The 27068-nt window shown below is 40.7% G+C and overlaps 3 protein-coding genes across 17 annotated transcripts in view; 1 reads left to right on the forward strand and 2 right to left on the reverse strand.

The window, feature by feature from the left end:
* GGNBP2 (gametogenetin binding protein 2) overlaps window positions 1-15355 on the reverse strand; it is a 37122-nt gene extending 21767 nt beyond the window's left edge. For 5 of the 6 annotated variants that reach the window (XM_037163673.2, XM_037163672.2, XM_037163671.2 and 2 more), the window contains exons 1-5: window positions 15165-15355; window positions 14466-14655; window positions 7871-7951; window positions 6216-6469; window positions 2846-2944 (exon numbers count right to left, since the gene is read on the reverse strand). In XM_037163673.2, coding sequence (XP_037019568.1) covers window positions 2846-2944; window positions 6216-6469; window positions 7871-7951; window positions 14466-14558 — 527 coding nt within the window. In that variant the 5' untranslated portion in view covers window positions 14559-14655; window positions 15165-15355. Of the gene's footprint in view, window positions 1-2845; window positions 2945-6215; window positions 6470-7870; window positions 7952-14465; window positions 14656-15022; window positions 15042-15164 lie in introns of those variants that run through there. The other variant, XM_053656237.1, reaches the window with a different exon arrangement.
* A 5151-nt stretch (window positions 15356-20506) lies between these two features.
* On the reverse strand, window positions 20507-25792 carry PIGW (phosphatidylinositol glycan anchor biosynthesis class W). 9 transcript variants are annotated; one of them, XM_053655779.1, is made up of 4 exons: window positions 25189-25287; window positions 24872-25107; window positions 24475-24560; window positions 20507-23878 (listed from the first exon to the last, which is right to left on the reverse strand). In XM_053655779.1, exons 2-4 carry the CDS (start codon window positions 24915-24917, stop codon window positions 22358-22360), a joined length of 1653 nt encoding a protein of 550 aa, XP_053511754.1. In that variant the 5' UTR covers window positions 24918-25107; window positions 25189-25287; the 3' UTR covers window positions 20507-22357. The 9 variants fall into 9 exon arrangements, with proteins under 9 accessions (XP_053511754.1, XP_037019533.2, XP_037019531.2 ...); XM_037163638.2 differs by lacking the exons at window positions 24872-25107; window positions 25189-25287 and adding an exon at window positions 25695-25726; XM_037163636.2 differs by lacking the exon at window positions 24872-25107 and having other exon boundaries at window positions 25189-25275.
* Window positions 25303-27068, forward strand: part of MYO19 (myosin XIX) — a 31409-nt gene continuing 29643 nt past the window's right edge. For both annotated transcript variants that reach the window (XM_037163634.2, XM_053655775.1), the window contains exons 1-2: window positions 25303-25495; window positions 26153-26291. The gene's annotated coding sequence lies outside the window, so the exon portion shown is untranslated. The remainder of the gene's footprint in view (window positions 25496-26152; window positions 26292-27068) is intronic.

A 27068-nucleotide genomic window follows, 5' to 3' on the forward strand; every position in this document is an offset into this window, starting at 1 on the left:
AAGAGTCTCTCCTTCATTTTAATCTTGGCTAATGTAATTATGATGTGCCTTGGTGTGTTCCTTCTTGGGTTCAACTTCTTTGGGACTCTTTGAGCTTCCTGGATTTCCTGGAAGTCTATTTTCTTTGCCAGACTGGGGAAGTTCTCCTTTGTTATTTGTTCAAATAACATTTCCACTTGTTGCTCCTCCTCTTCTCCTTCTGGCACTCCTATAATTCGCATATTGGAACATTTAAACATGTCCTGGAGGTTCCTGAGCTTCTCGTTTTTTTTTAATTCTTGTTTCTTCATTCTTTTCTGCTTCGTGGTTTCTTTCTTCCTTCTGGTCCACTCCATTGATTTGAGTCCCAGTTTCCTTCCCATCACTATTGGTTCCCTGCATATTTTCCTTCATTTTACTTAGCATAGCCTTCATTTTTCCATCTAATTTGCAACCAATTCTGTGAGCATCCTGATTACCAGTGCTTTGAACTGTGTATCTGATAGGCTGGTTATCTCTTCTTCGCCTAGTCGTATTTCTGGTGCTTTGATCTGCTCTTTCATTTGGACCATTTTTTTGGTCTTGTTGCACCTGTTACGTAGCCAGGGGCGGGGCCTTAGGTATTCACCTGGACATGGCAACCCAGTTGCTGTGTTGGGACACTGTATATGGGGGCAGAGTCTGCCAGGGAAAGTGACACTAGCTCTGTCCTCTGCCAGATTTCAGTCACTTCTGCTTCCCCCAAGCAAACTGGGCCCTTCTTGTGCTGATTCCTGGGTGGGTGGGTTTGTGTATGTTTCAGGACCCTGTGGTTCTCTCCAACAACTCTTCTGCGAGGCTGTGAGCCTCTCGCAGCACCTCAATCCCCACAGGTATTTTCAGTCAGTGTTTTGAGGCTTTATTTCCCCATGCTGAGACCCTGGCTTGTACAGTCTGTCTTGCTCCCCAGTTTCGCCTGGTTTATCTGCACTCGAATATGGAATAGCCCGGTTCCACATGCCAAGCCCGACCACAATCCACCACCTCGCCGGGTCTGCCTGCTGCCACCCCGCAAGTCCGGGGTCCAGCAGCCACCACTGTTTCATATTCGCCTCAAACCCCCTCTGCCCGTCCACTCCACTCCGCCCCTCCTATCCGCTGGGATAAATGTGTCTACTTTAACGCCTTCCTTGGTTGTCAGACTTCCATATAGTTCAATTTCCCGTCAGTACTTGTTATTTTTTGTTTCTAAATTGTTGCTGTCCTTATCTTGGTTGTGCAAGGAGGCACGGGGTGTCTACATACGCCTCCATCTTGGCCGGAAGCTGTACCATACTATTCTGGAAGTTTAGCTAACAGGCCAGTAATGGTTACTGTCTTATGAGAAAGTCAAACTAGATTTTCCATTCACAAAGTCAGGAATTCTCTAAAGATATTTAATACTAAATCAAGTAGTACGTGAAATAATCATTATCCTTAGATAACCACTTTGGGTTATGTAGAGCTTTTACTGGGTTCAGAGTGCTCTCACATTTAGAAACCATGTAATGTGTGATTTTTGTTTGGATTCTAATTCTAACAAATCAATATAAAAAGACACTTTATGAGACAGTTGAAAAATTATCCCATACAAACTGGGTACTGATTATAATTAATTCTGTGAGATGTTATAATGGCACTGTTATTATAAAAGAAAATGTCCATATATTTAAGATACATGTGGAAACATGCAAGAATAAAGCATGATGCCCAAGACTTGCTGGAAAATGCTGCAGCAAAAAAAAAGGTGGATAAGCAAAACAAACAGGCCAAATCTTGGTAACTACTATTGAATCTGGGCGAAGGTATTTGGGGGGGAGGGATCCCTGTATATTCTACTTCTCTGTGTTTGAGTTTTCATAATAAAATTTTTAAAAAATGTTTGTTTCTGATTACAGAAAAAAAATAAAGCTTGTTAATAGATTACTAACACACAACCACCTGGTCGTCAAGGTCTTTTTATCAGAGAGGAAAATGTCTATACATACAACAATGGTGTCAACATTTTCAAGGAGACACGAAAAACTGATTTTTGAAACTAATTCATAAGTATAATTTTCCATGATCCCATTTTCTCCAAAATGAGTTACTTCTTAGAAACTCCCTTCAAATTCCATGGCTTCTCCTTACCACCCACAACCCCAAGCAACTCTGAGGGGCAACTGTGATACTGTGCTGGGAGGTGAGGGCAGAAGCAACCTTGGGCACTGTAGCACCTAACCAAGAAGAAAACTTCGAATTAGTTACGTAAACAAACATTGCTATAACCGATTCAAGCCTTTTCTTAGTCTTTGATAAATTATTAGGAAGACCTACAGATAAGACAAGAAATATAAGCTATATATTAATTAGTATTATATACACAACTATATTAATATATCATTTAATATATGTTAATGTATTTAACATATTAATATAGTTTGATGAGTTATCACATATATTTAAATATTCAACAATTAAGTATAAATATTCATAATTGCCTGTGTAATTATTATATTAATATATTGTGTTTATTAATATATTGTTAATATATAAATACTAAGTAAATCAAAGAATGACATTACTATGAAAAACTTATAGTGGCTACATAAATTTTCACAAACATCTCTACTTCTTTCCTTTGAAATATATTTCATGTAAGAAACCTTTTTTAAAAACTCAAATCTATATGGAGAATCTGTATAGTATCAGAAAAGCTTACATAAGTAGGACACATTTATTTTGACTTTTGTTATAATGTAACCAATTTAAAGAAATAAAACTACCAGTGTTTTTATTTTTTACTAAACATAATTAACATTTGCAATTTTAACAATGACAAAGTATCTTGGTAGTCAATTCTACTTACCCCAAAGGTTTTGGTTTGTGTGTATCTAAGGAGTGCAACTGACATCTCTTGTTCTTTTTACTTTTTGGAATAGCATCTATCATGTCATTTAATTTGGACCTAATTAAAAATAAACCATTAAAGATTTGATTAATATTTATTTTTCTTTAAAATTTTCAAAATATTTACTGCCTTTTAGTGAGAAGTATATTTAAAGTATTAGAGACACAGCACTTACTTTGAAAATTTCTCAGCAAATTCTAACCTAAAAGAGACTGCACATTAGTCTTCCCATTCCATTCAGAGTCTGTCAAAATGTTAAGAGACCTGCTCTAATACACTCTTTCACCCAGACTGTGTCTGCCTCATTCATCCCTGCATCTGCACTTAATCTAGCACTGTGCCTAGCACTCTATGACTGATTGCTACCTGGCTCTTAAGCCACCTTCCCTTGTCCAAACATTATTGAAACACACTATATCCTTGATGAGGAGTCATCAACAGAAATTTTATACAAATACAGAAATATATACAGCTAATATCCACACCCTACATTCGACTAATCAAGGAAGCCTATAACTCTAACTTTTTATGTATATCCAGAAACAAATCACTTCATCACACCCACCATAACCACCTTTGCTCTATTCTCTTTAGCTTAGTTAACTGCAACAGCTAGCTTTCCAAATGGTCTCTTTGCTTCCACCCTTTGCCTTGTTCCAAGGTTTCGCTCAGTAGCTGGAGTGATCTTTTCAAAATAAAAATCCCATTATGTTTTTTCTGTTAAAAAACCCTCTAAAGCTTCTTTTCTCAAGCAGAATAAAAATCCAAAGTCTTTACCACCACATCTATGTAGGAAAGCCCCAGGATTTGGTTTTCCGACCTCTTCTCTTTGCCTGTATACACACTTTGATGACCATATCTCACCTCATGTGCTTAAATATTATATATGTGTGTATAATAATATTCTATATGTATTTACATACAATATATGTAGTTTAAATACTATATACGAGGGGGTAACCAAAACAACAAAATTTACTTATAAAAACTGTTCATTCTTGTATGTTTAAACTTCGGTCACCTTCAAAGTACTCTCCATTTGATGCAATACACCTATCAAGACATTTTTTTCCACAGCTCAAAACAGTTTTTGAACTCACCAATTTTGATGCCTTTCAGTGCTTCTGTTTTGCCTCTTCCACACTAGAAAAATTTTGCCCTTTGAGATTTTTTCCATCCGGGAAGCAAAAAAAAAAAAAAAAGGTCGCTGGGGCAAGATCAGGTGAATAAGGAGGGTGGGGATCATGCTGTTTTGGGTCAAAAACTGCTGAACACTCAGTGCAGTATGGGCAGGTGCATTCATAAATCACCCATTATGAAGTGGGCAAACATGTTTAAAGAGTGTTCGAAAAAAGGTCACCGAAGCCGAATGAAGCCTCTCACAACAAAGCCAGCTGGCACACTGACTTAGATGAGGTCCTCTAACACCGAGAGGTGGAAGCCTGTATTATCAAAGGACCACTCTCCAGAAGATAACTACAGTTTTTTGGGGGTCCCCTCATATGTATGTGTTTCTGTATATGTAGTAGGTATATATACAGGGGCCACATACATATATGAAATATTAGACATGCAAATACATACATGTTTAAACCCATGAGGTGAGAGAAAAAACGTCTTGATAGGTATATTGCTTCAAATAGAGAGTACTTTGAAGGTGACTGAAGTTTAAACATGTAAGAATACATAATTTTTATAAATGAATTCCGTTTTGGTTCCCTCCTTGTATATGTAAACTATAAATATAATATTTAAACTACATATAGTATATATACATATGGAATGTTACATATATACATACATATAACACTTAAGCGCATGAGGTGAAATATGGTCATCAAAGAGTGCGTATACAGGAAAAGAGAAGAGGTCTGAAGACCAAATTCTGGGGCTTTCCTACTTAGAAGTGATGGCAGGGTCTGGAACAAATAACACCCCTTGTTTATTATAAAATCTTTTATTACAAAATCAAAAGCATGTAATTCTGTAACATAACAGTATCACACTTGAACACACCATTTGACATTTTAGGTGAAATGTTCATACCGCTGTCCATCTCCTGCGAGACATTCATGTACCCTGCCAGCCACACTCAAGCAGGCCTTACTTCTGCCAGACCCTGTATAATGAAGTGTGTATGTGTGCACGTGTGTGTATGCACGCTGACGAACAAAAATTTACATCTCTAGGCCAGAGCTGTCTGAACTCTACTTGGATGTCAATTAGTATCATAAACTTAACATGTCCAAAAGGGAACTCTGCAAAATTATTCTTCCCACTCTTATCTATCTCAGTAAAAGAAAACCATTTGTCCTACTCTTTAGACCCCAAATCTGAGAATCATCCTTGATATCTTCCTCCAAATCCAATCTATCCAAAAGTCCTGTTGGCTCATTCCTCAAATGATATCCAGGACCTTCTTTTTAAGATTTTATTTACTTTTAGAGAGAAGGGAAGGAAGGGAGAAAGGGAAACGTTGATGTGGGAGAGATACATCTATGGGTTGCCTCTCTCACACCCCTGACTGGGGACCTGGCCTGCAACCCAGGCATGTGCCCTGAGAAACTGGCGACCCTTCGCTTCACAGGCCGGCTGGCACTCAATCCACTGGGCCACACCAGCCAGAGCAATCTAACTATTTCTCATTATTTCTGTGGCCACCATACTGTTATATCTCACATGGATTATTAAACAACCTGTTTCTCCGATCTTCCTCCATCCTTTCATTTATTCCCAACAGAGGCCAAACTTCAAGTCAGACCATGTCACTCTGGTCAAAACCCTCCCAAATCTTCCCATGTCACTCAGTTAAAAAAAAAAAACAAAAAACCCTCACGCTGGCACTCCATAATTGGGCTTTTTATTATTCCTCTGACCTTATTTTTATTACTCTTCCCTTCATCCATCTGACTCCAGCCACAGTGGCTTCCTTGCTGTTCTTCAAATGTGCCAAGAAAACTCCAACATCTGAAGCTTTATACTGCTGCTCCTCTCTGCCTTCCCTCAGCTATCCACATGGTTCACTCTGTTCAAATCCATATCAATGTTATTTTATCAGAGGCCTTCCCTAACCATCCTTCATATTAATCCTACCTACTCATTCTCTATCTTCCTTACTGATTTTCTCTATAATATCATACCTGACAACTTACATATGTGTTTATATCCTGCCTCTCCCCACAGGAAAGCAGAAATTTTGTCATGGACACATATAAAATTACCTAACGTGAAATCAAACTTTGTCCCAACCAAATTTAGAATAAAATCTCCCGCTGTCACCAAGTTTAAAAATTTAACAAACCATTTTTTCCTAATTGATTATACTTACCCATGTACATAAAATAATGTATAAAGCTTCTTGGCATCAGTCATACAGCTTCGAGTTACAGATAGGACTCCCTTGGGCCCTATTGTCAAGGGTTCAAGGGCAGGATTTCCAGATTCTACAAGCTGGGAAAAGAGGCGCTCCACACTGCGACGACAACCAACACATGGGACAAGCTGAGAAAGTGCACTCAAGACTTCACGAGATGTCACCACCATGGCAATACTTAGATCTTGTTGCTTAAGCATACTATGTCGCTGAGAGAAGGAGAGAAAGAAAAATGAAGAAGAGTCCTTAACAAATACATAAAATTATTCTTCCACTACTACTTCTGGTTCCTATCCTTGTGCATTTAGTACAACCTAGAAAAGGCTTGCCATCTCTATCTGCAACTGAGTCAGAAAGGCAACGTAGATGGCCTTGTCCACGCTGTATTGAGTTTGCTGCAGAAATCCCATTCTACAATCTAGGGTATAAAAAGCTCTGTTTAGGATGTGCCTCAGCAAAGCATAAAGAAGCCCTGCATCTGGAAATTTAGTGCTTATTCAGTGCATATGAAACTTAATACTCCTGCTTAAAATTAAAAAAATAAAAATTAATAAAGGCACAATACAGATTTGCCACACCTTCTGAACTTTTAACAACACACTATGTTTAACTACAGGAGTCAACTTAGGATGGTGATCAAGTAGAGGAGCAAATTCTCGACCTGGACGTCTGGACAGGCACGCTATGGATACGTAGGCAGGAACAACACCTATCTGACCTGTGTAAGGGGAGCCTGCAGTGAGGAACTATCTCTAATATACTGGTGCACATGAATGCTACCTGTTGGTTACGACAAGGTAGAAAAATGACTGAGAACCACAGCTGTAGAGACATGGGCAAACTCTGGTAAATAATTCCTACCTGGATGGCGTTATAGTTACAAGTAATGCCCCCAGCTTTACTAAAAACAGATATCACCCAAAATAGATTTTTCTCGTATTTATTATTAACCATCTATTGGAAGTTTTCTCCAAAAGTAAAACAGAATTCTGAAATAACAATTTATTCTCCACTATCTTAATTATATATTGTATATTATAAAGTACCATATGCAAAAATCAGAAAGATCACAATGCAGGATTAGTTTTTTTTTTTTTTACTTGAATAAAACAATTACTACAGAAGAAAACCAACAATTTCTCAATGAAAAGTTGTATACCTTATCTTTGAAAAATAGGAAAGAGCTCTGGCTAGCGTGGCTCAGTGGATTAAGCACCACCCCGTGAACCAAAGGGTTGCTGGTTAGATTCCCAGCCAGGTCCCCAGTATGAGGAGCAAGAGGAAACCACACATGACATTTCTCTCCCTCTCTCTCTCCCTTCCCCTCTCTAAAAATATATAAATAAAATCTTTAAAAAAATAGGGAAGATGACTTGGTGAAATTAAAAACCTTATAGACATACAAAATAACACATCACAACCAAATCTCCTTCACATAACAGGTACATAAATATATTCACAGTAGCAACAATAAAAGAAAGCAACTTCAGCGTACTCTTAAGACCTAGAGAGCCCAAGGCAAAACAAAATGAATACTTACAGCTAAAATTTTCAATGACCCCTTAAAACACACACACACAACTTAAAATTCTGCGTTTTAAAACTATTACCTGAATGAACTGCTTCAGCTGTGTACCATTATTTTGATGCCCATCGAGATTTAACACATTGTCAGGAAATTCCATCACCATCTTAATATGCAAAAGAATAAAAATCAATTATTTTATCTTATTTGAACACATGCTATAGACTATGTTACAAATACTTAGGACAGAAATAGACCCCCAAAGCCAGATTCTCCCACTTGCCAAAAAAAATTTTTTTAAAAATCCAAGCCACACAAGTTTCTAAAGCCAGAAGCAATATAGGCATTAGGGGCAAGAAAACTGAAGGTAGGCAGACATGAGTTCAAGCCCCAGTTCTGTCACTTATAATCTGTCATCTGATTCTCAGCTTCTTCATTTATAAAATGAGATTACATAATAATTTTTGGTATTACTCACATAGTAGGTTGTGAGGATTAAATGATATTTAAAAGTATTTGTTGTAGTGGCCAATAGTAGCATCTACTAAATGAAATAATTTAATATACATTAAATATGATGACATTTTAAATTATTCCTCCTAACTATGGAATACAGTATATGGTAAAGTGCAAATGACTATATATATGATATACATCACATACAAATGAGAGGTACTCAGATCAGTACTTGGCACATAGTAAATATCTACTCTAATTATAAACTAGAAGGATACACTGAGATATTTAATTCAGTTACCAAAATTCACTACCAGAGGAAGAGAAATATAAAAAAACTTAAGGATGTTTCAGGATGTCAGATAATGGGGAACTAGTAATTAACACATTTCACAGCACTGATATTAAGAAGTATCATAGTTATGCACCACTAGGAAAGACCTATTATAACTAGGATATCACCAAATGAAAGCAGCAACACAACTTCAGAGATGTTACAATAAGAAAAAAGTTTCCCTTCAAAACAATGAAATAAAGTAACACATTTGTATCTCAACTAACACACTGTTAAAGGTCTCAAACACACTGTGCTAGAACAAATTTCTATGTCCTGATAACAAGATCCACAAACTTCTATACAGCCAAAGAGTGCTGTCAGGTTTAAAGAGACCCATTTGAGGCAAAAACGAAACACTAAAAAGCCCACTTGAATGTGATCTTAAAAAGACTCCTTCCTTCACCAGCCAGCACCAAAAAGATCTGATTCTTTAATGGAGCTGACCATTCTTTTCCCTCCACATTAGAAAAGAGCCTTAAAAATTGCTTGTTCTAACAATAAACTGAGGGCTGAACAACTAAGACAAGTGTAAGCAATACACATAATACCTTTTCTTGATTTGATAAGGTGGAAATACTGGATAGTGAAGTAGAGATACAAAGCTGATGCTAAGGATGGACAATGATGCAGATAATCCAGAGGACTCTGCTGTAATTTCAAAGAACCAGAACACGTGTATAATATGATCCAGATGTTTATATGTGTATATTTTCTTACAGAAAAAAGCAAATAATATATTAAATATGACTATCTCTAGGCAGTGACAAGGTAGATGATTTTTTTATGTGTTCACATCTTCCTGAAACTTAATACAATGCACATATACTGCAATACTCACTATCCAAGGGGAAAGTTAAGTGTTCCTTGCTCCCAATTCTACATACATTATACCATGTTGAAAAACATGTTTTCATCTCAATAGCTTTTACTGTTCTGGAAGTCTCCTCTTCCATACATACAAGCTACACATTCAAATTTCAATTTAAAATCAATTTCCAATTTTCAGGTTTATCGACTTCTCTGTAGTTTTCCCTCTCATAGTTCTTATAGATATTTTCAAAGAGTGGTGATAATAATAAAGATACTCAATGTAGCTTCATATACACAAGGCATTGTTCTAAGTATTTTCACGTATTAACCTTACCAGCAGTACAATTAAAACTGGTCACTAGTCCACCTTAATAATGTAGCTCTAAATGAACTGGTGAGGATGACTGAAATAAATGGGCAAAGTGTCTAATGATCCATACTGCCCATGGTGATTACCACATTTAACTCAAATTTAAAAAAGAACAACAGTAATTCTGGTAAAACCTGATTTGGGTGAAATCCTAAATTCTGACTCTATATAAGTGAACAACTATGTTTCACTTTTTTAATAATTAAAGCCGAAGTCAAAGAACATACCTATCACATCGAGATCTGCTTGTTGACCTTTAAAATATGTATTCATATTTTAGCTCTTTGGTTTTAGCCGCAGCCAAAGAGAGATGTCAAAGGGGACACGGATGTCATCATTCAGCAAGCAGCATACACACTGTGCCACCACTGTGGTTTGAAGGCCTACCACCTTCAGAAGTCCACCTGGAGCAAGTGGAGATACCCCGTCAAGCAGAAGAGAAAGTCTAACAGAAGTGCCAGGGCTAACCAATGAAACACCACCAAGACTGGTGGTACGGGGCACCTAAAAATTGTACACCACAGTTCAGGCATGGATTACATGAAGGAACACAACCTAAACCCAAGAGGGCAGCTGTTGCAGTGTCTCATTCATCTTGAGGATTTCAATGATTGGTCATTCAGTAAAATCAAATAAAAAACAAAATATATTTATATGCGTACACACACACACACACAACATAGTGAATAATGCCTGTTTTAGGAATCCTTTTTAAATAATCAACAAGGGTTAAAATCTTTAAAATCAGGTCTGTTACTGTGTCTTTCCTCGGTTTTCACTGGCATGAATAATATTAAATTTTCTCTTGTACTTACTCTGCATTCACAATAAATACTCTGTCCTTGCTTTTCAAGCATTTAGGACAATAGATTTTTTTTTTTTTAAATCTTGCAGTTTGCCGGCCAATCACTATATGCGCAACACTGAGAGATGACAATAAGGAAAAGGAAGTAAAGGGAAACAAAGAGAATAGGTATACTACTTTTTTCCCCATTCTTTAAAACCACTTCCTTGACTTAACTTTCATGTACAAAAAAGTCATGTCCAGTATTTCAGGGATGGTTTCCCGGAGGATTCCCTTGGTGTCAGGTTTCACGATGAGGCTGCCTATCTTCACCCAACCAAAACAATGTGGAACGAGTCACTATCCTGCAATTACTGCTTTATAAACTTTACTGAATCCATTACCCACTTTCATTCTTAAGTATCTGTCCTGATTTCTCCTGACCACAGATAATCTGTTTTTTAGAGCACTCTCATAAGTTTTAAGCAACAATATCGTTTGTTATTTATTAAAAATCATTGTCACTTTAGTTTTTACGTCTTTGTCCTCACAGCTATTTGTAACATCACCCTTAGTAAATTTTACAATCAAGAGTTGAAAGAAAACACTAAACACTAAACTTTTAACAAATGCTAAACACCTAATCCCCAAGTGGACGTGCTACTATTTATTATCTTTTTACAGTCTCAGTTAAAAATGCTTATGAGAGTTTCTAGTTCATTCATATCGGTGTGAGTTAGGAGGATAATCTGCATTCCTCGAGTATTGTAGCAATTTGACAGTATGTGTTGAGAATGTTTAAAAAGATTCTTATTCTTTGATTCAATAATTGTACTTATATAAACCCCCCAAAAATAACACAAAGGTTTATACATTATTTATATTCTTATATTATTTACAGAAAAAACTAGAGCTACCCCTACGTCCAACAAGGAATAATTGCATTATGGCATCTGACAACAAAGTATTACATGGCCGTTAAAGTTGTTTGACGAGAAAAACGTTTTCAATGCTACATTTAGTGAAAAAAAGCAAGATACAAAGTGGTGAGAATAGATCTCAACCGTGGATCTCTGTTGTGTGTCTATGACTGGAATTACATCAAATGCTGCTATATTCTTAGTTATCTGATTAAAAATAATTTTTCTTTGTTGTATAGTTATTTTTCAAGATCATATAAAGAACACTTTTTCACTTTATTACTTTTAAAAGAACCTGAAGTTGTCATTAAAGTTGTCATACTAAACTAGTATGTTTCCATCCACCTGCTACTTTATAATTCTACTAACACAGAAAACCATTTGGCCACACAGCATGCCACTTTCCTCAATATTCCTCCAGCTTACTTATTTGGGGTTTTCTCAAATACACCTACATAAGCCATTGTACTCAAGTACTCAAACCCACTAAACTACCACGAGGAGGCTACTTCCTCACATATGAGCTTCTTAATTGCATTTTACAAATACAATTTAAAATAACCAGTCTTAAGGGGGAAAAAAAGCAAAAAACAACCATCCCAAAACATAAAATAGCCAGTTTAAGGCTAGAGGTTTCCGCTTCTCTTACTAAAACGATAAACATAAACATTTGTAACTGACTAAACATAACTAGACGTAACACCTAGGAGCTAACAAGATTCTAAAACTACTGGAAGTAAAGATAACAATGTTTTCTCCATGCCTTACCTATGGACCCTAGGAACAAAGACCAAACCAAATGTTAACTTTAGGGATACACTGCTGTCAAACTACCAATGGACCAAGAAAGAGCAAAACCTCTGTTTTTTCTTTGCTCTTGTCCAACAGGTGCTTGCTTTGCATTCTTCCTTTAAGTAGTATTTGGTAGAATGGCTCTGAAAGAAACTTGTTTCTCTAAATATAATGCATTGATGACAAGAATTTTCACTAACCAGCATACAATGATGTGTAGAAGTTCTAAGACAAAGCAACAGAAAACGGCTTTTCCTAAACAAAATGCTATTTTAAGACATTTAAATTAAGTAAGCCTAAATTTTATTTGCCTTGGTCAGAAACCCACAATGCAATAAAAGCAAAGCTCAAAACACCAAACTCGGTCCAACCCCAACTTCTCTGGAGAAGTAAGTACAATAATACATCACAGTGCAAGACCACATCTTTTTCTATAGAAAATTTTGGAAACTATTATCATTGTACAGAGAGTACAGTATAAAAACACCCCCCAAAGCTATTTAATGTACTATGTAATAGATATATCCATGCTGCATTAAAGATGGCTATGTGGTCATAAGAAGAGAAGTTAGTATCTATTAAAATTTTGTGAATACTCAAATTTATGTGGATTTCCTCTATGCTTTGATATTATACACTCAATGGTAATCTTATGTCCAAACCCAAAGAATTAAAAAAAAAAATTTGAAGGCATTCTGGGACAATAAACATAAAAGGTTGATATGTGCTCCAAAAGTGTGTTGGAGGGGGAGAGAAGGAAACTGTGGACAGATGAACTCATATAAGGTGTTTTCAAATGGAGAAATGCACCATTTAATTTGACCAGAGTGCTAATTTTTTAACTACTTACTTAAAACACAAGTCCAATATACTTTTAATGCGAAATGTGCAAATATCATAACCAAGGTATACAAGTATCTTCTAATGCTTCAATACAAATTCTCTTTACCTTATTTATGAGGCCAAATTATTCTACTTTTCCAAGAAAAAAATTATCTTAAATTATTATAGATGCTTTTACTTAAAAAAGTTCTAACAAATGAAGTCATTCAATAGCTCTTCCAATCCTTTTAAAAGTACTGCAGCTCAATCAAGTCTTAATTGAGACTGGTAGACAGAAAGGCATAGACTGGCATCTCTACAATGACTTGCATTTTATATAAAATTTGGAAAAAAGTAGATATTTGCAAAAAAAATAATTCAGGAACAAAACAGATCAGCTGCCTTAAGAAAACCAAAAAGGAAAAAATGAAGAGACTTAGTTACACCTTTTCAAAATAGGCAAATAGGCTTCAGCACCGTCAAAACAGATTTCAAAAGATATTATGAATAGGTTCATTTCACTTCTTAGGAAATAGTGGCAACAACTGCACTCATTTCCTGTTCAGATTCGATTCAAATTTCTGCCATTTCCTTTTGAAGGAAATACTACAGCAATACAGAGCAGAGGGTCCGTAATGCTGTACCACCACCAAATCTAATAAGGAAAACTACCAAGAATTAGGTTTGACATTCTAGATGAACAATCAGTTTTTTATAATGCTCTTAACATTCAATAATTTTGCTTCCCTAAAAAAAATACCTAGCAGTGAACTAAAGAACAACTAATGTCAAGAAAGCCCATTTTGAAGAGTCACGGCCCAGCAGTAAAATCATTCCTAAGAGTTTTAATGTACTAGACAATACGAGACTATTTACAACGAAATCAAATCATTTTAGTGGGATTTTAACTGTGCAAGAGCATGTCACTGTAGCCCTCAATAATGTAGTGGGAGCTGTAGTGAGAGCTGTAGTATTAAGATAGACAATATACAGATAGCAGTGTAGCTGCGACACTTCCAGATAATTAAGGCTCCCCGAGGGTAGGTGGTTTCTGTAAAGGTATAGGCCCTAAACACCCAAGATCCTTCAACCCTCTCCGAAGCGCGTGCTTTGGCAAGAGCAGCGTCCCCTAAAGGGAAAGGGTAAAGGAAAAACGGTTCAAAAAGGAAGGAGAGCTTAGGGAGAGGGCCTCAAAGTGTGCACGGAGAGCCAGGGGCCCTGCAGAGGTTACCGAGCGACCCACTGCAAAGGCGAGTTTGTGGGGCCTGCCGGAGAAAAGGCCTCGCCTAGGAGTTGCAACACACTCTTTCTCCAGTGCGCAGCGCTCGGCCTGGGGGAGGGGGAGGAGGGAAACAGCTGCCAGGGGAGCGGCGAACCCGGCCCGCTCACCGTGAGGGTGTCGTCTATGAAGAGGGGAATCTGCCTCTTCTCGAAGGGGAACTCCTCTTCCCCGTCCCTGCACACTGCCACCAGTCGCGCCATCGTCCCCGACGCTGCCGTTGCCACCGTCACCACCTCCTCCCAGCTGCTGCTGCTGCCGCCGCTGCTCCTGCTGCTGCTGCCTCCTCCCAACTCCTGCCTGCAACAGCCAAACGCCGCGAGCTTCAGCACCCGCCGCCGCGCAGCACATTCGCCACGGGAGGGGGGGAGGGAGAGAAGCTGGAGGGGACCCAAGAGTCGAGCTGCGTTTCCCATCACCCGATTCTACACGCGCTCAGCCAATCAGCGCCGAGCGGTGACGGGACCCGCCCCCTCGCGCCGCTTTCCCTCCCCACCCCCCCTCCGCGGCCGGTGTCCACTCAGGGTCCAGAGGAGAGGCGGAAGGGACTCGGCGGCCCCAGGGCTTCCCCAGCCCGTCGCTGGAGTCCCGGCTCCAGGACCTCACCCCGGGCCTCAGCTCCATAACCCACTGCCCCCTTCCCGCCGCCGGGGACCCCAGAGCTGACCCCTTTCTCCCCCTTTCTTGGAGCGCCCCTCCCAGTCAGTCCCTTGGGCTGCAGTTGCTCAGCGCGACCCCGCCCCTGGGAGGGGTCGACCCCGCCTCGGCTCTGCGGAGGCCAAGTGGGGAGGCTCAGACCCTTTCCTCACCGTTCTCAAGACCTCTCGGCTCTAACCTCCGTTTTCGTGGTCGACTCCGTGACCCCCCACCTTTGCTCCCCGTTACCGGCTGACGAGGCCCGCGTCAGGACCGGCCAGGGCGGGAGAGCGGCGCCGAATGCCGTTTCCTCTCCGGGATCAGCCGCTCGCGCCACGGGGAGTGGGGGAGGGAGGGCGGTGGACTTGGGGAGGGTGGGGCAGGGAGGGGCGGAGAACGTCGGGTGGGGCTCCGCCTCCTCTCGCGAGACTGTAGAACGCCTTTGCCAGGTTGCTTTCAAAATCCTAGCGGCGGGGGTGGGTTCCCCCCCCCAACGACCCCTGGAGCCGGGTGGTTGGCGACCTACCCGAAGTCTAGCTACTCGAATAAATTAAAAACAGGACTGCTGAGAATGACTTGGTAGACCTAAACCTCAGGACCCCAACGCGCGTGCCTAGAAACCCGAGGGGCGAAGGGAGCCAAGCCGAGCTGAGTCAGGGCCCACCCGAGGGTTGAGGCCTAGTGAGGACCTGGGTAAGTGGGAAGGAGCTGAGGCTTTCGAAGTCAGTGACAGCCAAAGGCGAGAATAAGGGAAAGGGAGACGGGCATCTGCGGGGTAAGAAACAAACTCTGGGTTTGGCTTCCAGGTACTACTGGACGCCGCTTTCCCAGAGACTCCGATTAACCGGGAGCCAACCGCATCACTGCTTCCCAGACTGAGACTGCGTTGAGATACCGCCAAGGAGGCAACTCTTAAGTGCTGACAGTTTTGTTGTTGTTGTTACACTTAGAGGCAAGACTATGTGTAGAGTGGCTTGTGTATGCGCCCTAAGCAGCGAACCTTCTTTTGCCGGGTTAATGTTAACTTAGGAAATCAGATAGGGCACTAGTTCCCTTGGGCAAAGTACTGGTACTGCCCAAAGGCCCTTTTCACCCTCTTCTAAGAAGCGGGGCTGGTCACTTATACTCGTGTGCCACCATGTACTCAGTTCCTACCTTGAAGGCTTTGAAAGCCTGTTGTAAAGCCAAAATAATTTTCGGGAAATATTTTGCCTAGGGAAAGCATGCCGATTTTAAGGCTAAATCCATTCGCTGCTCTTAAACTACCTAATCCTGATAAGGGATCTGTATTTCCTGGGGGAATAGGTTACAGTTGTGAATCTGACCTTTCAAAAATATTTTGGTTGCCCAGGCCAGGTCGCTAAGTTGGTTGGAGCGTCGACCCTATGCTCCAGGGTTGCGGGTTCGATCTCTGATCAGGGCACAAGTAGGAAACAACGGATGATAGGTCGATGTTCCTTCTCTCCCTCTCCCCCCTTCCTCTCTCTAAAAAAACTTTATTTAATTAAAAGTATTTTGGGCATCACATACAGTCTTAGAGATTCACATAGTGCATCCTTAGCCATGTTGACCTAAGATATTGTGTGGTCACTGTTAGGGTGGAAGAACCATTGTTAAGTCCCAAAGTGTGATTATCCAGTAAGTATTTATGTCTTGTGACCATGTTGGTAGAGCAAAACAGTGTGGTTAGCTTATATCCAGTGGGCATCTAGGATGTGCATGCAGTTTCTCACAGGTTAGACTACATGGCCAAAACTTGGACATTTTTAGAGAATCATGTGTTTATGTAAAAATATTCCTAAGGAAAAAAGAATAATGTGGTTTTTAAGATCTAAAGGTGCTCCTATAAAGACTTGATTAATGTGACTACTTTATACCTTTAAATTTTTTTTATTTATTGATTTTAGAGAGAGAGAAAAATATCGATTTGTTCTTCCACTTATTTGTGCACTCGTTGGTTGATTCTTGTATGTACCCTGACCCGGAATGAAAGCTTCAACCTTGCCATATTGGGATGACCCTCTAACCAATTTGAAACCTGGCCAAGGCTACCTTTTAAACTTTCTTTGGATTATGGTTAGTAAAGGACATTGAAAGTAGCAAGCTCAATATATAGGTGCAAATTTTAATAACTTTTATGACTGAGTACATACCAGTACTAGCAAAGAACAGAGGAATTAAATGGGGATTTAAGTCTTAACTTATAAAAAGCCTTTAAAATTCAAATATAAAACATAAGAAAACCACAACCATCTCTGAGTTTACTATACCTGAGTTGGATATGTTTTTTATGTCTACTGACATAAAAATGCTTACTGACCACAATGTTTACTATCTTTGGACAGTGTTTCACATACTATAGATATTAAATATTTATAAAACTAAAAAGGTGGATAATTTGTCAGATTACTTGCTCTTAAGAGGTTAAGGAGATAGCCCGGGTGCTACAAATATGATAAAATTATATTATAAAATTATATTGAGGGAAAATGTCTAGAAAATTATTTCATTGCGAAACAATTCCTAGAAGTTTTAACTATGTATCTTAGTTTTACAACAGGCACTCGTTTTTTTTTAAGATTTTATTTATTTATTTTTGGTTTGTAGGCTGGCACACAATTCACTAAGACATACCACCCAGGGCTATTTTCCTAAATTTATTTATTTATTTTTAGAGACAGGGGAAGAGAGGGAGAGAAACATCAGTTGGTCGCGCCTTGCTCACCCCCAACCTGGGATGTGGCCTACAACCCAGGCATGTGCCCTGACTGGGTATTGAGCATTGACCCTTTGGTTCACAGGACAATGCTCAGCCCACTGAGCCACACCAGTCAGGGCTAATTTTTATTAAAATTTTCAGTTTGTCTATCTTCAGCTATAAGCATAGTGCTGCAGTAGATACTACATGACCTACCTGCCTTTAGAGAGTTTACCTCTAATTGACAAAATAAGTCATTACTATATAAAAAAGCCAGTTGTTGCCTATTTTTGGCATTGTGAAGGTCAAGGTGGAAGGATTTGAAATGTCAGGAAGGAGAAAGCAATCAACGGTGAAGGACATTTTGCTGTTACCTAATAAAGAACACTTGAAGTGATAGAGATGTGATAAATTATCCACAGAATGCCATTTTTCTTCTTATACAGGTCCCCAGTGTGTGAGAGCCAGCTACAATCAGGCATAAATGACATATGACTTTTCCAAGCTACCTAGGTTTAAAAGAAATGAAGAGTACTGATTTATTCCTTATTATTTATCTTAAGACTATACATAAACTCCTAGGGAGCAAAGTATGTTTTTGTATGATTTATACAACATTGATGTACAATAAAAATAAAACTGGTTGTTACCTTCTAAACACAAAGCTATTCTTGTATATGAGGTAGATATCACGTGTTTATAATTGTGTAAAATGAAAGTCACTTTCAGAAGCTCATAGGATAAGGTCTTGGACCAGATTAAACATACTTTTTTCTTTTCCTCTCCCTTTTCTGTCCTCAAATATTGATACTTGAAAATTCATAATTGTCACTATATTAACCATGTTGCTTTACATGGTAAAATTAACAACAGAGTCCCTGGCTGGTGAAGATCAGTGAATTGAGTACTGGCCTGCAAACCAAAGGGTCACTGGTTTGATTCTCAGTCCAGGACACATGCCTGGGTTACAGGCCAGGTCCCTAGTTGGGGGTGCACCAGAGGCAACCACACAGTAATGTTTCTCCCCCTCTCTTTCTCCCTCCCTTCTCCTTTCTCTAAAAATAAATTTAAAAAATGTTTAAATATTAACAGAATGCTATTTAAATTACCATGGTTGTCCAAATCTGTAAATTAAGTTTTCTTTTTCATGAGTTAAGTGGGAAATTGTTGTCTATCAAAAATAGAGGCACATTTTCCCCACTTAGATTTTTTGTTAAAGATTTTATTTATTCTTAGAGGGGAAGGAAGGGAAAATAGGAGAGAAATATCGATATGACAGAAATATACTGGTTGCTTCTTATATGCCCCCAAATGGGGACCCAGCCCACAGTCCTGGCATGTGCTCTGACTGGGAATCGAACTGATAACCCTTCGGTTCACAGGTGGGCACTCGGTCCACTGAGCCACACCAGCCAAGGCCCCACTTACATTTTTTTGAAGAGAAAATAATGTCCACAAGTTAAAATGTAAGCCCCTTGAAGGCGGGGCCTTTGTCTTACTTTCTATTGTTTCCCTGGACCTACGCGTACCTGGCACATTGGAGCTCGATAAATCCTTGTTGCACTCCACAGTCTCTTTCTCTCTCTTCGGAAGGTAGACTCAAGTCAGAAGGATCTTTTAGAGAAAGAAGGAGCTACTACCTTTTGCAACAACATGGATGGAACTGGAAAGCATTATGCTGAGTGAAATAGGCCAGGCACTGAAGGACAAATACCATATGATCTCACCTTTGACAGGAAGCTAAAGAATAAAACAAACAAGCAAACAGAATAAAAACAAAGACACTGAAATAGAGAACAAGTGGGCAGCGACCAGAGGGGAGAGGGAAGGGAACTTAAGGGGAAAAAGGGGGAGGGATTTTGAGGAACAAGTATGAAAGACACAGAGATGAGGACTGGGGGGGGGGGGGAATGGGAGAAAGGGGGGAGACCGGGCGGGGGGCGGGGGGATGGGAGAAATAGATTAAAAAAAAAATGTACTTGAAAAGTAACTAAATAAAATTTAATATTAAAAAAATAATTAAAAAATAAAATTAAAAAAAGAAGGATCTTTTTTACTAATTCTGGTTAAGAATACTATTTCATTAGCTTTCTCCTACATGAATATCATAATGGGAGGTGGAAAACACATAATTCACTTTGTTCTTTTAAGTTATGGTTCAGTATGTGTAATTGTGAGACATAAACTTCCTGAGATATTTATGACCTAGAAAAGGATGAAGGAGCAGTTACTGACAAGCAGCAGTAGACCACATATTCATTAAGTCATCAAATTACCTACTTTAAATTACCTTTATGTAAATTACCTACTTTAAATTACCTTTATTTAAAGGAGGGCTGAGAATATAGAGGGCCTCACAGCCCTCTGAAGGCTCTGAACAGATAAATTGGGGGGATTAGCACTGCGACATAGCAGGAAGACCAATCACCTTTCCTAGTCCTGCTTACTTCACATGCTTTTATTAAATCTCGAAAGTCTTTTCATTGAAAATAAATCTAATTTTTGTTCTTATAACTATATAGCCAATATACTGATTTGAGAGGAAAATTCCCTTTATTAATAGATTACCTCCAAATAGAATGTATTGTAGTTCGCGAATATAAAATGGCACATAAATACTAGAATAGTCATCTAACAAATCAGGGAATAAAATTAATTTTGAACTAATTTAGAGGCAACTAAAACTAACAGAAAATCTACGATTTAGTATTAGAGGAGGTTCTTCCTACCAACAATCCAGACTGTTTACCAAATATAAAATTAACTCGAACGTCTTATCCTTGTTGCTGCAATAATCAGATTTTTACTTGACAACAGAATGCACTATAGAAAAGCAGATTTTAATTTTTTTGTTTTCTTTTTAATTTTTTCAATTAGTTTACATTTAGTATTATTTTGTATTAGTTTCAGGTATACAGCATCGTTTGACTTTTTCACCCACTTGAAACAATATACAAGGAACAGTAGAATTAGAAACGGAAATTTTTGTTTAGCCCTGGCCAGGTAGCTCAGTTTGTTTGAGCATCATCCCAATACCCCAAGGTTGCCAGTCTGACCCCTGGTCATGGCAGCAGGAACTAGTGAATGCATTACTACATGGAACCCACATCGATGTTTCTCTCTCCCTAAAATCAATCAATATTTATTTTAATTTGTGGGGATTTTTTTGTTCATTGCTTTTTTTTAAAAAGATTTCTTATTTATTTTTAGAGAAGGGGAGGAGAGAGGGAGAGAAATATTAATGTATGGTTGCTTCTCATGTATTCCCTGCTGGGAACTGGCCTGCAACCCAGGCATGTGCCCTGACTGGGAATCGAACCATGATCCTTTGTTTCGCAGGCCCACACTCAATCCACTGAGCTACACCAACTAGGGCTAATTTGTTTTTTAAATCTTAGATTTCAAACAGCAGCTTCAAAGTTCTGCTCAAGAGTTTTTAAAAGACTCGAGCTCTGTAGGATATTATAACTTCCTATAGCTATGGTTTTTAAAAGAATTTTTTACTTTATTGATTTTGCAGAGATAGAGGGAGGGGAGAGAAACATCGATTGGTTGTTTCACTTATTTATGCATTCATCAGTTGATTCTTCTACGTGCCCTGACCAGGGATTGAACCCACAACCTCAGTGTACCAGGACAATGCTTCAACCAATGGAGTTACCAGGCCAGGGCCTATACAGCTATAGTTTCGTTGTTACGCTAGGTACTTGATGATTTTCTCACTGTTTTTTTCCCCCTTAACATGTAGATAAGGCATGCCTGCCTCCGTAGCTCATTACTCCTTTTCTGAGCTCATGCCTTCTTTAATTTCCACCATGTGCGAGGTGCCCTCCTAACTCAGGACCTTTGCTGAGGGATTCATACTCCTAGATCACTGTTCCTTACCCCTCCTCTTACCAGCACTTGGCCCCCCACACGCTAGACACACAAACAGCCATTCATCCTACCCATCAGCTGTGGCTCAAAATAAACACTGTCCCTGGGGAAAATATTCTTGACTCTGCCAGTTCAGTTCTTGATTTGCCACTTGACAACCTGTATTTCATGACAACAAGTTGTTTAATGTGTTTCTCCCACAAGATTGCAAGCTTCAAGATACCAGGAGCTTTAGTATTTAGTAAGCTAAAAAGAAAAAAAATGAATTAGTCCCAAGTTAACCATGTTAACTGCATCACATAATTCTGTCCACTCTTTGAAGCATTTTACTGTTTCCTAACTTTGATAGTATATGTGTATTTGATTTTAAACATTTGCTTTCTCATACTCAGGCTTTTTTAAAAGATTAAAATTGAGCAGTAAAGAATTGTTGACATTTCCACAATTCAGTTTTAATATAAATATTATAAAATACATACAATAAAAAACATAGAATGGTATCAGGTAGAGTAAAAAAACCTTTCTCCTACCCTCCAATCTTCCAGTGTCACAACTGCAAACACAATTCTTTTATAACACTGAAATTTAACATTCTAACAAGACACAATACTTTGTTTCTTCTCTATTAGCTTGTTTTACATACTGCCGATATATTAAGCCTCATTATTATTATAGAGGATCGAAACAGTTTAATGAAATATAGTTAACACTGGATTACCAAAAACCCCTTTTCTTCACATTTAATATTTAGTCTTCCTCATTAATAGCTCAAACACATCCACTGCCTTTTGATCACCAAAATTTTATAGTCTTATCTTGCAAGTGTAGCATATATATAATTAAACAGTTGGTAAACATGTAAAGGCAGAGCACAAATAAGCCCCACAAGGTACTGCTGTGCAGTGTGTCTACCAACAGGTTGGTCAGGCCAGTTGTTATATTTGACAGCAAGAAAAAAATCAATTGGTTTCTGTTTATAGCTGTGATTAAACAAAGACTGGGTTTCTTTCTTTCGGCTTCAGAGACTAGAGTTTCTAAATGCTTTTTATTTGTAACTGGAGACTGGATAAGTTTCCAAGAACATGGTACTACAGACCCTTGAATTAGAAATTTGGCAAAACTCAAAATTATATCACCCAGTAATAAACTACTAAGAAGGATTAGGCTAGAAGCAACTATCCAAATACAAAAGGCTAAATTGGCCATTCTTCGAGATACTTTTTCTACATTTACCTGAACTATGTAAAGAGATACAAAGAGGCCAACAGCTGTCAGTAGAATACAACATGCTACTTTTATCCAGTCTTTGATGTGTGACCTTTTTTTAAGCACATATGACCCTGTTTGCACACCAGCCATGTGTATTGCCACGTACCCCAAGGTAGACATTATTCCTTCCCGGTTGGCATTGAAGAAACCAGCCCTTGTGCCTCTGCCATCAGTGCCATACAAAATTACCCTTTTCAGTGGGGTTAAGTTGAGGGCTAGCTGGTATAATACAGTAACACTGACAGCCACAACCCAAGATTTATTTGGGGGGAAGAAAGTCAAAAGCAGTGATGTTATCAATTTCACAACTATTAAGGTAAAGAAAAAGTTCCAGTGAACTCCATACTCTGTTAAATGTTCCTGGTAGTCTATGGATTTTATCATGATTAACCGTCCCACTCCTAGGAAGACCAACGGCCAAATAGAGTACAATGACTTTGTAAAATAATAAAATTTGAACCCTTCCATACATTTTTTCCTAATCTCTGGACAAACCATTGCAGTCCCAAAAACAAAGCCTCCTACACCAAAATCCATCGCTCCTGTGCCATAGAGCTCAGCTTTGGCAAATCTTCTGGGAAAAAGAGGGAAGTCCACAGCCAAAATGGCAACAGCAGTAAATGCACTGTTAATTACACGGAAGCAGGAGATGGCTGGAATGTATTCTGATTCTAGACTAATTTTTAAGAACTTTTCAAGGATTTTCTGGACAGGCATTCTGGCATAACAAGTTCTCCGGCAGTATATTTGGTAGAATAGCCCTGCCCCAAAGATAATTACAGTGAGGTGCTCAAGGTAGATAAATGAAGACAAAATGGTCAGAGTGGTCACCAGGGGAACTATGAGGAAAAGGAAGTCAGTGAAGAACCGAGCGCTCCAGGTATGTGAAGAATGCGAGAGCTGTGAGAGAATGATCAGGAGCCCTCTGCACAGAATGCAGAGCACGGGCAAGCACAAGCCCTGAGTAACTTCTAGCACGCTGGTTCCATTGTGGTTACTGACAAAAGCTTCCTTCATCTGCTTTAGAGACATTTTTTCTTCTTCCTGTGGAAATGAGAGCAAAGAAATACATTTGTGGGAAGCAATGTTCTTACAGATTTGGCATATACCTGACAATTTTACTCTTAGATTTTAGAGTAGCACCTAGGACTTGTAGGAAGAAGCCTAACACTAACACATTAGGATAAGAATGTCACACTAATAGCATGAAAGTATTGGTTGAAAAGTTTTAGCTATTTTCAGGACATGTAAGGTAGATACACAAAGAAAGTACATTTGGGATATAAACTGAGAATGGAATCACAGCCTCATAAAAACTCCTATTACAACACAGTGTGTCATTAATATCATTCAATGAAAGTTGAATACACATAAACTAATGACCTTTAAGTGAAACCTGAAAGATGGGAAGAGGGACAGAGGCAGAGAAAGTATCCAAGCACACGTTGGAGTTGGGACCTTGGTTTCAGTTCAGAGATTCTGAAACTACTGCCTCTAGCACAACAATTTGAGTCCTGATGTGACCTCCCGAGCCCCAAACTGCTACTTACATATACAGAGAGCCAAATTGCATGTTAGGTATAGGTAGGAAGAATAGATAAGAATTGGGGGGGGAGGGTAGGGGGGTGTATAGCGCATACTAGTGTTAGTTGTTCATTTAAAAGGATATAAAACGCCTCTCTGCCACATATCAATGTCTGGAAAGTGGCACACACGAAAAACACATCTGTTGACCAAACACAAAGTACGTTGAACAAATGAATGCATGGATGACGTGAAATACTTCACGGTAACAAACTGATCGGCTGGCCTTTTAATCAAAACCCTTTTCCACCACCGCGATGGCGCCTTATACCTCCCATGCACTGGCCGGTCTCTGCGCCCCTCGGCGGATAGACCGAGGGTGGTCAGCGTCGGTCGGGCCGCCCGGCTTACACCAACCCGCCCGTCGCAGCGGGAGCAAGCAACTTCCGCCTCCCAAATGCGCTTCCGGCCAACACGAGGCGGCCTGCGCTTCCGGGCCGGCAGATTCCTTACCCAGGGTGTTGCTGGTTTCCCACGCCCCGCCGGCTCCCCGCGCCATCTGTAGCACGGGGCTGCTCAGCCCAGGTCCTCCCGGGTCGTGGCCGTGGGCAGGCTCATCAAAGGAGCCAGGAGTGGAAAAGGCGCGTCACGCGCGGTACCACTGCTCAGACCTCAGGGCGAGGCCTATCTGAAGGATGGGGTCAGAGAGCCCGGCGCGAGATTCGGCCCTGGGGGCCCCTACTGAAAGACTGCACAGCCCAGTAAATGGCACTGCCTTCCGTGCCTCTCCCACCAGAATACCCGGGGCCTCCTTTGCATTCCCATCTTACCCCAGGCTCTCAAAATTTTGTCCCGGGTGGACCCCCAAATCGGGAGCTCCGCATCCCAAGCGGACCACGTGCGCGCGCCTGGTCCGCTGGCACCGCCTTGGGGGAGGAGCCGGCCGCCCGGCCACTTAGCTTGGAGCGGCTGCGGCGGGGTGCAAGCCCGCAGTCTCGGCTTTCTTGCCCGGGTTCGCTCCCGCCCCTCCTATTCCCTCAGCTCCTCGGGCTCTTCCCGCCGCCCCACCCGGCTCGTCCGCCTTTCCAGTCAAGCCCAGGGAGGGCCTCACGCTCGGCGGCTCAGGCGGTGGGATCGGTGAGTGCCACCCCCAGCCCCGGTCCGAAGCCCTTCAATGACCCCAAAGGGGCAGCGGAGGCCGGTTTGCCTCCGGAGCGCTGGGGTAAAAGGGGGCATTTTCCCTGCCCTTTCTTTCTCTCTCTCTCTCTTTTTTTTTTTTTTTTTTTTTTTGGATCCTGCTAGCCCAGGACGAGGTATCCTGATTCCTGGCTCTTACCTTTCATGAACAAGGACCTTTCACGGTCACCCTCCACCTTTCCACCTAGCTTGCAGCCGGCGACCCGCAGTTCGGGGGAAAGTCCCCGTTGGCAGGCTGTGTCCCCGCCCCTGGTCCTCTCCTGGCCCTATCCAAGGACCAGTGAGGGGGCAGCTGGCTCCGGGAGGGGTCGGGGAAGCCGCGCCCTTGGCTGGGGTCATGTCCACCTTCCCGGGAAGGACGTACGCTCCCCGTGCCAGGTGCTTGAAGGAGCGGCATCCCAACCCTGGCTGCGGCGGGCCCGGAACCTCTGGACGGAGTCGACTAGGCTTACCTGGACCCTTACCCGGCTCTTCTCGTCTTCCCTCCCACTGTCCTCCGAGGCTGGGGAGGAGCTGGTGATCAGGTTGGCGCTTGTCTTGCCTTGACTTGGTGTTTCATCTAATCATTACCGCCTCCCTCCTGCACACCCTTTCCAGAACTCCTCTGCTGGTAACCGGGAAGCCCACTGGGAGCAAGAGCTGGGAGGACTGGAGAAAACCCGCTCTAACTTCACTTGACTCTGGCTGGGAGCTGGCGTTTCATGTTATAACCAACGTTTGCAAGTAGCTCTCACAGGTACTATTGGCCCATTTGATCATGAACACTGCCCTGTGAAGTCTGGATATTAGTGTTGATTTTTTGCACACTGCAGGGGTTTGGGGTGGGGCCACACATCTTCTGGTTCTGTGTGATGTGGAGGATGAAGACCCTGGGAGACAGAGAAGCCTGGTGCTCCATCCTCTCCACTAGACAGAAACATCCTATTTTAGGGTAGCCAGTAGTTGCTGGGGTGGGGAGGCTGAAGACAACTAGATGCTCCAGGAAGAGAAAGTACAACTCAGTTGTTCACAGGTAAGTCACGTCACCTTCCAGGCCCAGTGTGATTCCTCATCTCTCAAATGGGGGTACTAAAATCTACCTCACAAGGAGTAGTTGTGAAGGTTGAAAATGAGGAGATAGAGCTTGAGGAGCTCTACTGATCTGCATCCAAGGGGGCATGGGCTTTGGGTTCTAACCTCACAACCTCTTGCACTTCGTCTCTGGTCCTCTCTAAGATGAGCTTCCAGTTGAGGGAGTTTTGTTCCTGAGTTTTCTGGAGCCCTTTGCATAGCAGTCCCTTGGACAAGATGCAGTCAGTGTTCAGGGAGAATGTGTCCAGCACAATCCTGATTCCCTACTCTGCCCAAATTGTTCATTTTCCAGTTTCCATGAAAGTTCCTATTCCTATGTTGTTTCAAAGACTAGATGGATTTAGAGCCTCAAGAAAATCCCCACTACCCTGGCTGGTGTGGCTGGTGTGGCTGATGTGGCTGATGTGGCTGGTGAGGATTGAGTGTGGGCTGTGAACCAAAA

This window comes from Artibeus jamaicensis, unplaced genomic scaffold (genome assembly GCF_021234435.1).
Source record: "Artibeus jamaicensis isolate MK-2021 breed Jamaican fruit bat unplaced genomic scaffold, CSHL_Jam_final contig_1998, whole genome shotgun sequence".
Lineage (NCBI taxonomy): Eukaryota > Metazoa > Chordata > Mammalia > Chiroptera > Phyllostomidae > Artibeus > Artibeus jamaicensis.